Source organism: Capricornis sumatraensis, chromosome 21 (genome assembly GCF_032405125.1).
Source record: "Capricornis sumatraensis isolate serow.1 chromosome 21, serow.2, whole genome shotgun sequence".
NCBI lineage: Eukaryota > Metazoa > Chordata > Mammalia > Artiodactyla > Bovidae > Capricornis > Capricornis sumatraensis.
The window spans coordinates 48,412,828-48,427,954 of NC_091089.1; the positions used below are offsets into that span (position 1 = coordinate 48,412,828).

General features: G+C 44.7%; 1 protein-coding gene across 1 annotated transcript in view; it reads right to left on the bottom strand.

Moving 5' to 3' along the window:
• PSTPIP2 (proline-serine-threonine phosphatase interacting protein 2) overlaps positions 1-15,127 on the bottom strand; it is a 93,582-nt gene that overhangs the window by 9,365 nt on the left and 69,090 nt on the right. Inside the window, exon 6 of the mRNA XM_068993664.1 lies at positions 13,150-13,212. Coding sequence (XP_068849765.1) covers positions 13,150-13,212 — 63 coding nt within the window. The remainder of the gene's footprint in view (positions 1-13,149; positions 13,213-15,127) is intronic.

Consider the following 15,127-nt stretch of genomic DNA (forward strand, 5'->3'; position numbering starts at 1 on the left):
AAGAGGGCACGCTGATCAGGGCTGTGATCACCTCTAGACTGTGTGTGCTCAGAGCAGCTGCTCTTTTTAGTCTATCTTTGGAAGATTTCTCCATTCCCTTTCCAAATCATGTATGTAGTGGCAACCTGATCAAGGAACTAACAACTCCTATTTGGCAAAAACGAAGTCCATGAACTTTAAAAATTTACTGAAACGAAAGACTGAATATGAATCAGGCAAAATCAAATACTGATGTAACTAGAGGATGTGTAATCGAACATTTATTCATTACACTCAGAACTGAGATGCAATGATTTGGTCCTGATAACTATAACTAACAATGCTTCAGTATTCTCATGTGCCTCGTTACAGCATGTGGGCAGTGGGGAGGGCACCAATCTCATCATTTCTGTAGCTCAAGGTGGTCATGCTCCTTCTTGATTTAAAGAATTCTGTTTTTGGTAGCTTAAAAGTAGGTGTGGTCTCTCCTGTGCTACCATTACTATTAGCAGTGTGTAATCAGTTCACAAAGTACACTTACTGAATCAAATAATTGTGTTTCAACTCTTGAAGCCAAGACTTAACTTGTTCAAACAAAGCAAAGCTGTGAATCAGTTGGCTAATGAATAAAAAATGATAAACCCCCCAAAAATGCTTGACTAAGAAAGAAGACACCTTTGCAGAGCTGGTTTGTGCTCGTCAAATATCTCACATGCTTTCCTACACTTCTCAGCTTCCCCTGCAATTCAATTGGGGTTAATACACACACACACATACATATGATACATATATGCCATAATTTTCTTAACCTACTCTCTACTGGTGGACATTTATCCTATTTCCTATTTTTATTACATAAAAACACTCCAATTTTTACTGTGGGTAGTGTGAATTTACAGACCAAATTCCTAGAAGCATAATTGTTTGATAAAAGAATATATACATACTTCCCTCCAAAATGGTTGCCCTCATCTATACTCCCATAAACACATATGTGAGGGTATGGTGGGCTCATAGTCTTACTAACACTAAAATAAGACAATGCTTTTAACCTTTTCTAATACTAGAAGCATATCCCTTTTTAATTTGCATTTTATCTCATTGCTAAGGTGGTATATCCTTTCTACTCCATGTCTTTTACCTGTTGTTTTTTTTTTTTTTGGAGCATTATAATTTTAATTGATTTTTAAAAGCTCAGTCTATACTAGTAACACTGCTGCTGCTACTGCTGCTAAGTTGCTTCAGTCGTGTCCGACTCTGTGCGACCCCATAGACGGCAGCTCATCAGGCTCCGCCTTCCCTGGGATTCTCCAGGCAAGAACACTGGAGTGGGTTGCCATTTCCTTCTCCAATGCATGAAAGTGAAAAGTGAAAGTGAAGTTGATCAGTTGTGTCCAACTCTCAGCAACCCCATGGACCGCAGCCTACCAGGCTCCTCCGTCCATGGGATTTTCCAGGTAAGAGTACTGGAGTGGGGTGCCATTGCCTTTTCCGACTAGTACCACTAACTGGCTGTAAATTATATGTTACTAATGCATGCCAAGTCACTTCAGTCATGTCCAGCTCTTTGTGACACTATGGACTGTAGCCTGCCAGGCTTCTCTGTGCATGGGATTCTCTAGGCAAGAGTACTGGAGTGGACTGCCATGCCCTCCTCCAGGGGATCTTCCCAACCCAGGAATCAAAGCCACATCTCTTATGTCCCCTGCATTGGCAGGAGGGTTCTTTACCACCAGTGCCACCTGGGAAGCCCCGTGTGGTATTAATATCTTTCTCCCATGTCATCTCTCATCATATGATATTTTCTCTTTTGCTCTAAAGAAGTCTTAAATTTTAAGGCTGTCAGTGATCAATCTTTTTCTTTTCTGTATTATTTTTTAATATGACATATTAGGGACTTTTTCTCTGTTGCTACATAGTCCTCATATCATATCTTTAAAGGTTGTACAATTTAACCTTTCTTCATTTTTTGGTAATTAAATCATTTCCAGTTTTCTTATAAGTACTGAACACAGTAGTGCATTTTGTTTTTCTCATTTTGGATGATTTTATAGTCTTAGATTCTTTGCATAAACTAGATGGGGTATGATCACATTTATGACTCTAAAAGCATATCATAAAATGTCTTTTTAAAAATGTATATGGGCTCCAGGGAAGACAGAGCACATTTACTCTTCACTATTGCTCCACACAAGTATAACTAAAACCTCTGAGCATTCTACATAAAACAAACACAAGATGCTAAAAGGTAGAGAGAAGACAGATTGACTAACGTCCTTGGTCTCAGACAGTAACCTAGAAACAAGTGCCCTGAGTTTTCTTTTGGCCTCATATATCACAGAATGGGTGCCAAAGCAGCAGACAACCAAGAAATGCTGATGGGCATAAACAAAAAATAGTCCCAGTGGAAACCTGCTCTCTCTGGCCAAAAGGCCAGAAACGGGACAGCATAGTAGGACAGGAAGAATCCTCCAAGTTCCACAGCAGCCAAACACCACATGAAAAAACTCTCCCACCCACCACACATCCAGCAAAGGCCAAGCGGGGACTTCCACACTCACCAGGCTATACTGAGGTTCCCAACTCCCCTGCTAAGGTGGTATCAGAGAAGGACAAATATCAGATTTGGACTTTCATTCCTACCCGGAGATAACGAAGCGGCACACACAGGGCCAGCAGAGACTCTGTGAGGAGCCTGGACTTTCACCATCTCCACCTGGCAGTAACGAGGTGCACCACCTCCCTGCTGCAGTGGCATCAGAGGTGTTCTAGTGGAGAGTAAGAGCTTTAACCACTCCCCAGTAGTAACACTGACCCTATGGTGTCAGTAGAGGCTGGTGGGTGGTGGAAAGGACCCTGGATTTTACCCCCTCATACCTCACTGCTAGAGTGCTATCAGACTAAGGCAGCTAAAACAGAACATTTAAATAAGATTTAGAGTCTTGCAACAGAATACCTAAAATGTCCAATATCAGTTGAATATCACTCATGATACCAAAAACCAGGAGGATCTCAAACTGCTTGAAAAAAGACCATCAAGAGATTTCAACATCAAGATGACAGAGATGTTACAATTATCTGACAGATTTTAAGGCAGCCATCATAAAAATGTTCAATAAACATTTGCAAACACAGTGGGAAAATGAAAAAAAGTCTTGGCAAAGAAAAAGAAAATCTCAGCAAAAAAATAGAGGTTAAATAAGAACCAAATGGAAACTTTAGAACTGAAAAATTTACTACTTGAAAGGATAGACTTATGAATGGAAGAGACAGAAAAAAGAACTGGTGAACAGGAAGACAATACAACAGAAATTATCTAATCTGAAAAACAGAGAGCAAATAGGCTTTAAAAAATGAACAACTCCTCAGGAACCTTTGACACCATATCAAAAGATCTAACATTCATGTCCTTGGAATCCTAGGAGAGGAGAGTGGGCGGAAAAGGTACCTGACGAAATAAATTCTGAAAATGTTCCAAATTTGGCAAAAGAAATAAACCTACAGATTCCAGAAACTGACCAAACTGAAAACAAGATAAAGCCAAAGAAATCCATGATAAGACACAGAGGTGAACGTCTGAGAACTACAAAAAAGAAAATGTCTTAAAACAGAAATGATACCTTATCCATAAGAGAAAATTAGTTTGAATTATAGCAGTTTTCTTATTAGAAACTATGGAGGTCCCAAGGAAGCAACACAACATTTTTCAAGTACTAAAAGAAAACTGTCAGCACACAATCCTATATCCAGTGAAAATATCCTTCAAGAATGAAAGGGAATTCACTAAAGGAAAGCTAAGAGTGTAACAGAGGGTAGCAGGGCAGCCCTTAGCACACAGACGTTACTGTGGATCATTACTCCATACTGTTACCAGGCAACGGGTCCTGCTCAGCCATTGGCCAGCACCACAGTGGGCCCTTCCCACAAGCAACCATCAATGATAGACCATTAGGGACTTGATTTAGCCAGTGGTCAGTAGGGTGGTGGTCATCAGGTGGAGAGTGAGGTAAGAGGTAGATGCTTGCCTTCTCCCCTGGACCCTCCAGCCTGTTCCATGGTCTTGGGCCAGTGGGTGATGGGGGACCAAGGAAACAGGGTGGGTACTGTGTCAGGCGGGGCTCAAAAGCCCTCACCAAGGCCACCCAATAGTCTTGGCCCAGGCCTTCAGCAGTGTTGAACCTCTCCCCCATCCTCGTCTCTGTGACCTAATATCAGCAGCAGTTTGTGTGGGTCTCAGTCTGTGGGACCTGCCCCACCCCCTTGGGCAGCCGGAGGAGGCTGAGAGCCAGTTAGTTTAGACATCTGGCTCCCTCAGTGATGATAGCTGGTCAAGGTGTGGGAACCTGGCCCCAAGGGAGCTGCCAACTGAGACCTGCCTCCTCTTAGCCAGGACCGGGACCTTGGTGGCTGAAAGTTGTGCCTTGGGACCCTGCCCTTTCTTGTCAGGACAGAGAATAACATTTGTTTGGCAGAAACTTACAGGTACATTGTGACCTGACCATGACCTGACTTCAAGAATAAAGGATCTGACATCCACAAGTTTGCCACAGCTAGCCACACCCCTCCCTCACCTTTTCTATAAAAGGGCTTTGCTAAAAGCTTCCAGGGAGTTTGGGGGTTTTAAGACATGAGCCACCCATCTCCTGGCATGGCCCTGCAATAAACCTTTGTTCCAAACTCCAATGTTTTAGTATTGTTTGCCCTCAGTGTGTGTCAGACACATGGGCTTGGTATTTTCGGTAACAAGAGTAGTTATTACTGGCAGACCTACCTTTAAAAAAATGCCTGAAGAAGTTCTCTAAGAAAACAAAATTATAAAAAGAAACCTTGAAACATTAGAAGAAAAAAAAAAAACACTCAGCAAAAAGTGGGCAAATATAATACTCTTCCTTTTTCTTCTTGTGTTTTCTAAATTTTTGACAGTTGAAGCAAAAATTTTAACAATGTTACAGTTGTAAATGTAGGCAGAAGAAGTAGGAAATTTATATTTCAATAAGACTTTCTCTTTGTAAGAGAGCTTTCCCTAGATTGCTCAAAACATAAAAATTCTGGGAGTAATCATATATCAACCAACGCCATTTCTGCATTATACTGACATCATTCTCTATCAATCACTTTTCAGGTGCTCAGCATCAAAGTGTTAGGTAATTAGTATAGGAAAAAGGAGTCCAAAATAGCAGTGGCTAAAAGACAAAGAAAGGGAAAAGCCTGCAAAAACGGAACAAAGAATATCTGCCAACTGGAGAGAGAACCTCAGGTCAAACAAACAGGCCCCCTTCTTGGCTAGCCCAATTTGCATAGGGCAGGCTCAAGGTGGAGAGGAGACAAACATATAGAAGGAAGAAGCCAAGACAGATTGAGGCCTCTCCTCTGGGGTCGGCCCGCCTTCATATCTCGAGGGTGTAATTTCCTTTCCTTGCCAAATAAAATTCTGAGCTGTAACTAAGCTGTAACACTGGTCTGCCGTTTCAAATCTTTGCTGTGGCAGGACAGAACCAAGGAAATTTCACACTCCTCAGATATATCTGGTGCCGTTTCTTGGATGTAACCTGGCTGAAACAACCTCAGCTCAGCACTCGCAAGGCGGAGGCCAAGCACAGCAGAAGCCCAACTCAGCAAAAGCTCTCTCTGTGGAAGCTGAACATGAAGAAACAGAAGTGACAAGAAGCCCAGCGTGCTGGAAACCAGGACAGCAATAAACAAACTCAGCAGAAAGCTCACACAGCTCAGCCTCAGATTCCAGACCTCCAGTTAAGGTAGGAGGTACTCACCCCTATGGCTGGAAGGACATATGGCTAACAAAATCTTAATTCCTTTATAATCTCTCGTTTCTTGTTTCCTTGAAGCCCCTGCAAACAGGCAAGCGGCAGTGGGTGCAACTGGGGGACTCTGGCAGGGACTCCTCCCCAGTATGTCACAAAGGCTCTACTCTGCTATGCCCTGGTAGCTGTTGCCCAAGGGGGTGAGGGTTCTTCTGTCCTTAATCATCTTCGTGCCAAGGATCAGGCCAATGAAAACTGTGAGCACAGGTCAGGTATTTAGCAGACTTTCCGGCAGGTTATGAAGGGGATTCCTCAGCACATTTTTCCCACTGCTTTTTCTTCCTGTCCTTCAGTTCCTCTCTCCAACTATCCCACTGCTTACAAAGTATTGGGAAGGTCATCATCTTTCCATTTCTGAAAATTGTGTTTGAAACTGTTTATACCTAAGATTGGGATTCAAACCCATGTGGCAGGGACTCTATGCTATGCTTAGTCACTCAGTCATATTCAACTGGGACTTGAGCCCAGCCAAAACCCATGGTGGCTGGTTTTAGGACCTAATGAAGCTCAGGCTCTTGATGTCTCATTGCCAAAAAAATTCAGTGAGAGACACAGTGATAGGTAAGGGGTGGATTTGTTCAGATTCAGAGAGATGCACACTCCAAGAGTGGGCCATCACAGAGGGTGAGTGAGGCAGCCATGAAATGTGGTGTGGTTAGTTTTTTATGGGCTGGTAATTTCATATGCTAATGAATGGGAGGACCATTCCAACAATTGGGGAACTACCCACTCCTTGGTCTTTTGATAGTGCCTTGGACGTGTCATGGAGCCTCTGGGTGTGTTGTTTAGCTTGCATACTGAGGACCAAAGTTTAGTAGAATTTGACTTGTCTGCCATCTTGGACCCATTTGATTTTAATCGGTTTATGTTATACCCTTGGGCTATGTCATTCTTTCAACAGTTGTGCCCTGGCCCCTCCCTCCTGTTTCATGCTCTTTTCCTGAGCTCAGTGTGGGCCTACAATGTTGCCTATACAATCTTCTGGAGGGACAACCAGAAAATAACTGACCCTTGGGAGGGAAACACTATATAATATCCAATCCCTCTAGAGACTCAGGCCTTCATCTTCCATGCTTCTTACTATATGTGCAGCAACAGCATCTCTCCGTGAACCCACTAGGGCAGGTGACAGGCACACAATGCCTGCTAAAAGCCCATCTGTTGGTGGCATCCCTTCAAGGGCAATTGGGCTTCCAGGGATAACGTTTGCCTCTTTGGGAGTTAGCCCTTCAGGCCATTTGGACCCAAACCCTTACCACCCTTCTCCTAAAGTTACAAACATACCCCCAGGTCAAATCTCCACTCCACTTTTATGGAACATCTGGTCTGTTGCTTCTAATCAATTTGTTCTTAAGCCACTTACTAACTCCTACAACTAGGACCCTGCCCCCTTGCAGGCAACATTGCTTATTATTAAAATACTCTTAATGCCCCTGCAGGACCAGATAACCCACTCCTATGTCATTACTTCTGTTATTACCTAAGATGAAAGTGAAACAAAGTGAAAGTGAAGTCACTCAGTCGTGCCCGACTCTTTGCGACCCCACGGACTGTAGAGTACTGGAGTGGGTTGCCATTTTCCTTCTCCAGGGGATCTTCCCAACCCAGGGATTGAACTCTAGTCACCCGCATTCCAGGCAGACGCTTTAACCTCTGAGCCACCAGGGAAGCTCACCTAAAATGGGTCTATGACAATAAAATGTTTACCATTGGAAACACCCTAAACTACTCTTATGGGAGGACTAAGGAAAGAAATCTGACTTACATTCCCTCAGAGCAATAAGAAGATAAGGTTTCGCCAGGTTCCCAGTCACAGGGCACAGGCTTAGATTGCTTTACATCATGGTATCTATTCCCATCCGTGATGGACAAACCGGCAATGAGTTAAGATTACACCCCTTAATCCTACCCAGCATTAGTCACACTGGAGACCTTGGGGATGCCCAACTCCAGCCTGGGGGTCCCAGGAGGTCAACCTGCCTTGACCTGCCTAGTAGGGGAAGCACACTGACTGAAACCGCCCACCCTGGCCGGGCACCATAGTAACCATTTGCGTGAGTTGTTTTGTGACAGGAGGTCCTGGTAAGGAACATGGAACTAATAAGTCACCACCAACTGGAAGAGTTCAGGCAAGGTCAAAAGGAGACACCACATGTCCGACCACCTCCCAGAATCCTTCGCTGGCATCCATCTTGGCTGAACAAGGCATGCACCACCAGGAAGGACTCTGAGTCAGAATGATTGGCTAAAGACAACCTGGAAATTAATCCTATCAACATAAAACTGCAACATAAGAACTTATCAACATTAAGACTGCAAGCCACATGGCAGAGCAGTTCTCCTGGGTTCCCTTACCCTAGTGCTCTCTGCCCAGGTGCCCTTTCCCAAGAAAATCTCTTGCTTTGTCAGCACATGTGTCTCCTTGGACAATTCATTTCTGAGTGTTAGACAAGAGCCCACTATTGGGCCCTGGAAGGAGTCCCTCTTCCTGCAACATGCCTAGGGATCTGTTCCCTGGGAGGTTGTCACGCCTCACCCTGCTAGGGGATTCACCCAGCCTAGGATCCCAGGAGGTCAGCCTGCCTCCTGTGCTTGGGAGGTTGTCACACCTCAACCTGCTTGGGAATCCACCAGTCCAGGGAAGTCGATATGCCTTGACCTGCCCAGGGTTTTGAGCTCCAGGAGGCTGTCATGCCTCAATCTGCCTGGGGATCGCACCCTGACCCGGGGATGCCTGGCTCTCAGGTTGCAACAGTCCTGGGTAGGATAAGCTTCAGAAAGACTCACCCCTAAGGAAGTCCACCCATGGAATAGAAGGAAGCCTGTTACTGTGGGACTGTGCTGAGTCTCAGCAGTAACTCAGGAGCCCAACGAGAACCCCATTGCCTTTCTGGAAAGGCTAAAACAGGCCCTCCAAAAGTTTACCAATCTGGACTTAGACCCTTACAAGGGACAGGTGATTTTAAAGGACAAATTCCTGTCCCAATGTGCATCAGACATCAGGATAAAGTTACAACAGCTACGGCAGCTGGACTCTGCTGCCTCTTTAGATGAGATGGTCCAGACAGCCACCAATAACTTATAACAGAGAACAGGAGAGGGAAGCCAAGGCCCAGGAAAGGGAGAGAATCAAAGAGACAAGCCATGCCCAGATGCTGGCCACCCTCCAGGGAAGCCCTATGGCAAACCCCAAGTCCTTGAAGGACAAGGCATGAGACAAATGCCTAATCTGTAGACAGGCAGGACATTGGGCCAAAGAGTATTCAAACCGTGGCGAGTCTCCTAAAATGGCTTGCTACAAATGCCATCAATTGGGACATTGGGCAGCACTTTGCCCTCGGGACCCAAGAGCCTCAAGGTCAAGTGCCAAACCTTCCCTCACAATGGTTCAACAGGACTGAAGCACCCTGCTCCAGCCAGCCCACCTGCCACAGATAACCATCAACAGGGATGAAACCAAGGGTGCAACTGGATGTGGCAGATAGGGCCAAGAATTTCTTGGTTGACACAGGGGCTAGCTACTCTTCCTGACCTCCTGTTCCAGAGCCTTCTCCTCCCAAACCTGTACGGTTTTGGGTGCTACAGGAAAAACAATTACGAAAAGATTCACCTGAGCACATCTTTGTTGCTGGGATGGGCAAATACTTTCCCACCAATTTCGGGGGGTCCCTAAGTGTCCTACTCCCTTATTGGGAAGAGATCTTTCCCTGCTTTTGAAATCTTGCAGCTATTGCAGTCCTGATGGAAGATGCTTTAAAACTCTCTCTTGGGGGCAAACTATTTTTACCAGCCACCAAGTGAAACAACTTTTTAATGGGAAAGGCCATTTACGGATGTCTGATCAAAGGATCCTCAGGTATCAAGTAGTGCTGATGGAAAATCCAGCCCAAGCTATAACCCCTTGTGAGGTTCTTAACCCAGCTACCCTCCAGCCTACTCCTGAGGGCTGTCTCCCCTTTCACTCTTGCCTAGAAACCTTGGACCATTGGGCAAAACCCTGAGAGGGATTGTCAGAAGCTCCTCTGACCAATCCTGAAGAAATCTGGTACACTGATGGAAGTAGCTTGGTCTTAGATGGGAAAAGAAGAGCTGGATATGAAGTAGCCTCCAATTTTGAGACCATAGAGGCTAATCCTTTGTCACCAGGTACTTCAGCCCAATTGGCTGAGCTCATAGCCCTGAGCTTTAGAGCGGGGAAAAGGAAAAAGAGTAGCCATTTACACTGACTCCAAGCATGCTTTTCTGGTGCTACAGGCACATGCTGCTATTGGAAAGAAAGAGGCCACTTGACCACCCGAGGGTCCCCAGTCAAGTAGAGTGACCAAATCCTTAGGTTCTTGGAGGCAGTCCATCTGCCCACTGAGGTTTCAGTCTCCCACTGTAAAGGACACCAAAAAGGGAGCACGGAAGTGGCACAAGGGAACCAAGCAGCCTATCAGGCAGCTAAGAGCAGCACTACAGAACAGTGACCTAATAGGGGTTGCCACCTTAGTTCCACAGACTTAATTTGCCAGAAACTCCTTCATATACTGAAGGTAAGACTCTTAAAGCTAAGAGTGAGAGCTTTTAAGAAGATCATATGGAATGGTTCCAAGAGGAGGGACTCTTTTCTCCCTGGGAAGCTCCAATTGAAGTTGGTTATTATATCTCCTTATTTAGGGGAGAAGGCCCTCCAAAGATTACTAGAAAGGTCCTTCAGAGGAAAAGGCCTCCAAATAACCATAAGGCAAGTGGTCTCCTTTCGTCCACTTGCCAATTAAACAACCCCTAAAGAGCTCAAAGACCTCAGCTGGCCCAGCCCATCCAATGGCATGGGACCTACCCAGGAGAGGACTGGCAGATGGACTTCACCCAGATTCCAGTTTCTCAAGGGTTTAAATACCTACTAGTCATGATAAATACATTCACAGGATGGATCGAAGGCTTTCCCACCTGGACTGAGAAGGCTGAGGAGGTGGTAAAAAACAATGCTCCATGAAATCATTCCAAGATTTGGTCTGCCCAGGTCATTACAAAGTGACAATGGGACATCATTTACTTCTAAGGTCACCCAAGGGGTCTCTAAAGCACTGGGCATTACTTAGTACCTCCATTGCGCCTGGAGGCCTCAGTCTTCAGGAAAAGTAGAAAGAATTATTAAAGAATTACTAAAATCAGTGATAAAAAAGATAACCCAGGAGACCTGCCTGGGATTGAAGGAGGCTTTATCAGTAGCTCCCCTCTGCACCCCTATTACCCCTAAGGAACAGGTTGGTCTTAGTTCTTATGAGATGCTATATGGAAGACCTTTTGTTTATATCAATGACCTCTTCCTAGATCCAGAGGTTCAGACCCTCCAGTCTTATACCATGGCTATTGGGCAAGTCCAACAGGATACACTTGTGGGGTATAAACCAGGACCCAAAAGATTCTAAAGAGCCACCACTATATGCTCCAGGGACTCAAGTGCTAATTAAAGTCTGGAAAGATGGATCCCCAAAGGCTCAACTCCAGCCCACATGGGAGGGCCCCTACCCTGTAATATTTTCTACCCCCACCGCAGTTAAGATACCAGGGCACAACTCCTGGATCCACTATTCACAAGTCAAGCTGTGGAAGAAAACAGAGGAGGACGCTCAATACACCTGGGAGATCTCAGATGCCTATTTAGGACTACAAATGAGTGCCGTTCTAATGAACACCCCCCAAATTAAGTTTCTGGGGACAAGATTTCTCAGGATAGCTCTAAAGAGCCAACACAGCTTGGAAGCGGCTGTACCCCAAAATTGACAGGAGATAGAGCTCCTGATCCCTGAACAAGGAGGGACTCGAGCCATCTTAAATGAGACATGTTGTTTCTGGTAAATACCTCCAGCCAAGTTAAAGAACGTCTCACAGTTCTCAAGAAAACCATTCAGATCCTACAGGATCTCAAAGAATGAGCTGGAGAGTGCTTGGGGTGGCTACAATCTCTCTTTGGGGGAATCCTTCTCCTGGCAAGGGTGAATTTGGAGTTGGCTAATATCCCTACTAATCCCTGTTATCACCATATTAATGCTGCTTGTGACTGCTCCATGTATTATCAATTGTCTAACCTGTCTTGTCTCTGCCCAGGTCAACAAAGTACAATATGCAGTGCCAGTTCAACAAGGATATGTAAAACTACACCCGACCATGGAAAATATCACTCACCCTTAGATGGACACTGCTGTAAGGACTCTGAGGCTTGAGACTAGCAAGAGAGGGGGAGGCCCAATGCCCCTCACCATCCCAGCTCAGCAGGAAGTAGCCAGAGACCTCGACGCCCCTACTCCCAGAGAATTGGGCCTCCCGTCTCTTGAGGGGAGGATGTTAGGTAGTTAGAATAGGAAAAAGGAGTCCAAAATGGCAGTGGCTAAAAGACAAAGAAAGGAAAAAGCCTGCAAAAATGATACAAAAGAATATCCGCAGACTGGAGTGAGAACTTCAGTTCTCACACACAAATACACCCTCTCGTTGGCTAGCCCAGTTTGCACAGGGCAGGCTCAGGGCAGGCTCAGGGCAGCGAGGAGACAAGTGTATAAAAGAAGCAAGCCAAGATGGATTGAGGCCTCTCCTTTGGGGTCAGCCCACCTTCATGCCTCAAGGGTGTACTTTCCTTTGCTTGCCAAATAAAACTCTGAGCTGTAACCGAGCTGTAACACTGGTCTTCATTTCAAATCTCTGCTGTGGCTAGACAGAACCGAGGAAATTTCACACTTCCCCAACGAAAGAAAAAATGCAGAATAGACTGCATATACCATCAACATTGGTGGCATTTTCTTTTTTGACCAGGTAACCAGGTATGATGTCATAGTCACAAAATATATGATGATACTTCTGTACAAAGATGGAGTCACAGATGTTCCAGTAACACAATTCAACAGTAGAGGATTCATGAAAAGCTAGTGTGAGATCCCAGCAACTTGTCTCAGTTCTATCCTGATAAGCTTTTTAAAATAAATTACTTAAAGCAAAGGTGGCTTTTACAGTTTGCAGATATTTAAAACTCAATAAAAAAAGGTAAGAAATCAAGATTCAAAACAGTCTTACAGGGAAGAAGTTCAAATCCAACAAGATAAAAGGTATTATATACTATACATGCTCTGGTCTGAAATATTTAAGTTGACTTGCTATATTTTCCCAGGTTGCTGGAAAGATAACATCATTGTATTTCTTCTAATTTCATCCTCAATCTTTCCAAGGCCTTAAAAGGAAAGAAAGTCAAACCACTAAAGCCTGTTTTCTCTAAAAGACTTCATAAATGTTATTTTCAGGAAAATGTTGACACACAGCGCAGGATTTCATAAAATGTCACCATTTTTTTTTAAAGCAATATAGAAAGACTTACATCCATGGTTTTCTTGAATTGTAAGCTCTTTTGTTTATGGGCAGCATCCATTATAAGCTCCGTCTGCAAAGAGAGCACAAGCACTATTAATAAAGGTAATTATTAACACCAGTTTATTTTGAGGGCTAAGTGTTTGACGTGGCTTACCTCGTTTAGTCCTCACACAACCCAGAGGGGTAGACGTGCTATTTATTATCACTCCCATTTCACAAATAAGGAGAGTGCAACACAGAAAGGCTGAACAATTTGCCTACCTTTGGACCTGGGTGGCCACCAGCCACTACTGAGAATCATGGATCACCTTAGCGTATTCTCATCAGTAAATCTGGAATCAAGAAACTTAGGCTTCAAGTGTTAGTCACTCAGTCATGTCTGACTCTTTGTGACCCTGCCAGGCTCCTCTGTCCATGGAATTCTCCAGGTAAGAAGATTGGAGGGAGTAGCATTCCCTTCTCCAGGAAATCTTCCTGGCTCAGGGATTGAACCCGGGTCTCCCACACTGTGGGCAGATTTTTTATCATCTGAGCCACGAGGGAAGGCTTGAGTTTCAAAAAGGGATTTTTAAAATGTTGCTCATTTTAAAAGGGTTCTTTATTCTGTAAGCCTGCGTCAGCGCAGTTAGGGACCCAGAAACATTCACTTCTGTGGCATCTGTCAAAGGCACTCCCATCACAGGCAAGGAGCCCAGGCAGTATGAAGAGAAGAGATGTTTGTGGAACAGCTGATCAGTCCTGCATTGTACACCATCTAATCCAGGAAGGTAAGCTACTTGGTTGAGATCACTTGGTAGCAATTTCTTTGCTGTGGCTGTGACAATACTTTTATTAGTCAAAGCAATGGGACTGATAATAAAAATGCAACTCTCAGACATAACATTAGGGTTCCCTGGTGGCTCAAATGGTAAAGAATCCACCTGCAGTGCAGGAGACACAGGTTCAATCCCTGTGCTGGGAAGATTCCCTGGAGGAGGGCATGGCAACCCACTCCAGCATTCTTGCCTGGAGAATCCCCATGGACAGAGGAACCTGAGCTACAGTCCATGGGGTTGCAGAGTCAGACACGACTGAGACTGAGCACAGCCCAGACATAATGGCAGCTCCCACACTATTATGGGCTAAGTGACTTTCATGCATCACGATTGTGAGTACTCATCCCCATCCCCTGGGTAACCTCACCCAAGGTGATATTCTCAGCAAGTAGCAGAGTTGGGATTTGGGCACAGTCAGACTCCCGTGTCCTTGTTCCTAATCTTTACCCAAAACTACCATTATCCACATGACAGCCCTCTAAAATCAGATGGGTATATAAAAGCCAAGAAATGCAACAAAATGAGTTATGGGATTGCCCTTGTACAAAATTATATAATGCAAAATAATACTAAGAATATTAAAATATGTCTCTTTCTTCTGGAAAACTAAGTTTTTGTCCATTACCATAATGCACAAATATGGATGGATTTTCAAGATATCTGGATATAAGTTTTGGGATGGTCTCACTTCAGATATGAACTTTGTAGAATATGTGAAACTCCCTTGGGAGAACCCCCAAGGGCCCCTCTGAGAACGAAGCACCCATCTCCCAGCCCAGCTGAAATGGAAGGACCAGGAGGTAACTAGGTTCAGGCTCCAAAGAAACGAAGTACAGAAACGTGACCCCACAGGGAAAGACTCACAGGCAGATCCCTGCCATTGCAGACAGAGAGCTGTGTGGCTCATGTGAGCACCTGTGTGCCTCTGTGACGAGGGCAGAGGACAAGAAACATTCATAATGTTTCTTGATTTCCCAGGCTCCACAGAGCAGATCAGTTAGCAATGCTGGTCTGTCCATGGTCCTTTCTAGTCCAAATTTACACAGTGCCATTCTTTCAGTTCAGGAGATGTTATTATTTTATAGTTTATGGCCCAAGCCAGGCCTCTTTATCTCCAAGTTCTACGTAACACCAGCATCATCCACCTCTCATGTGGCTACAAAGTTCTAT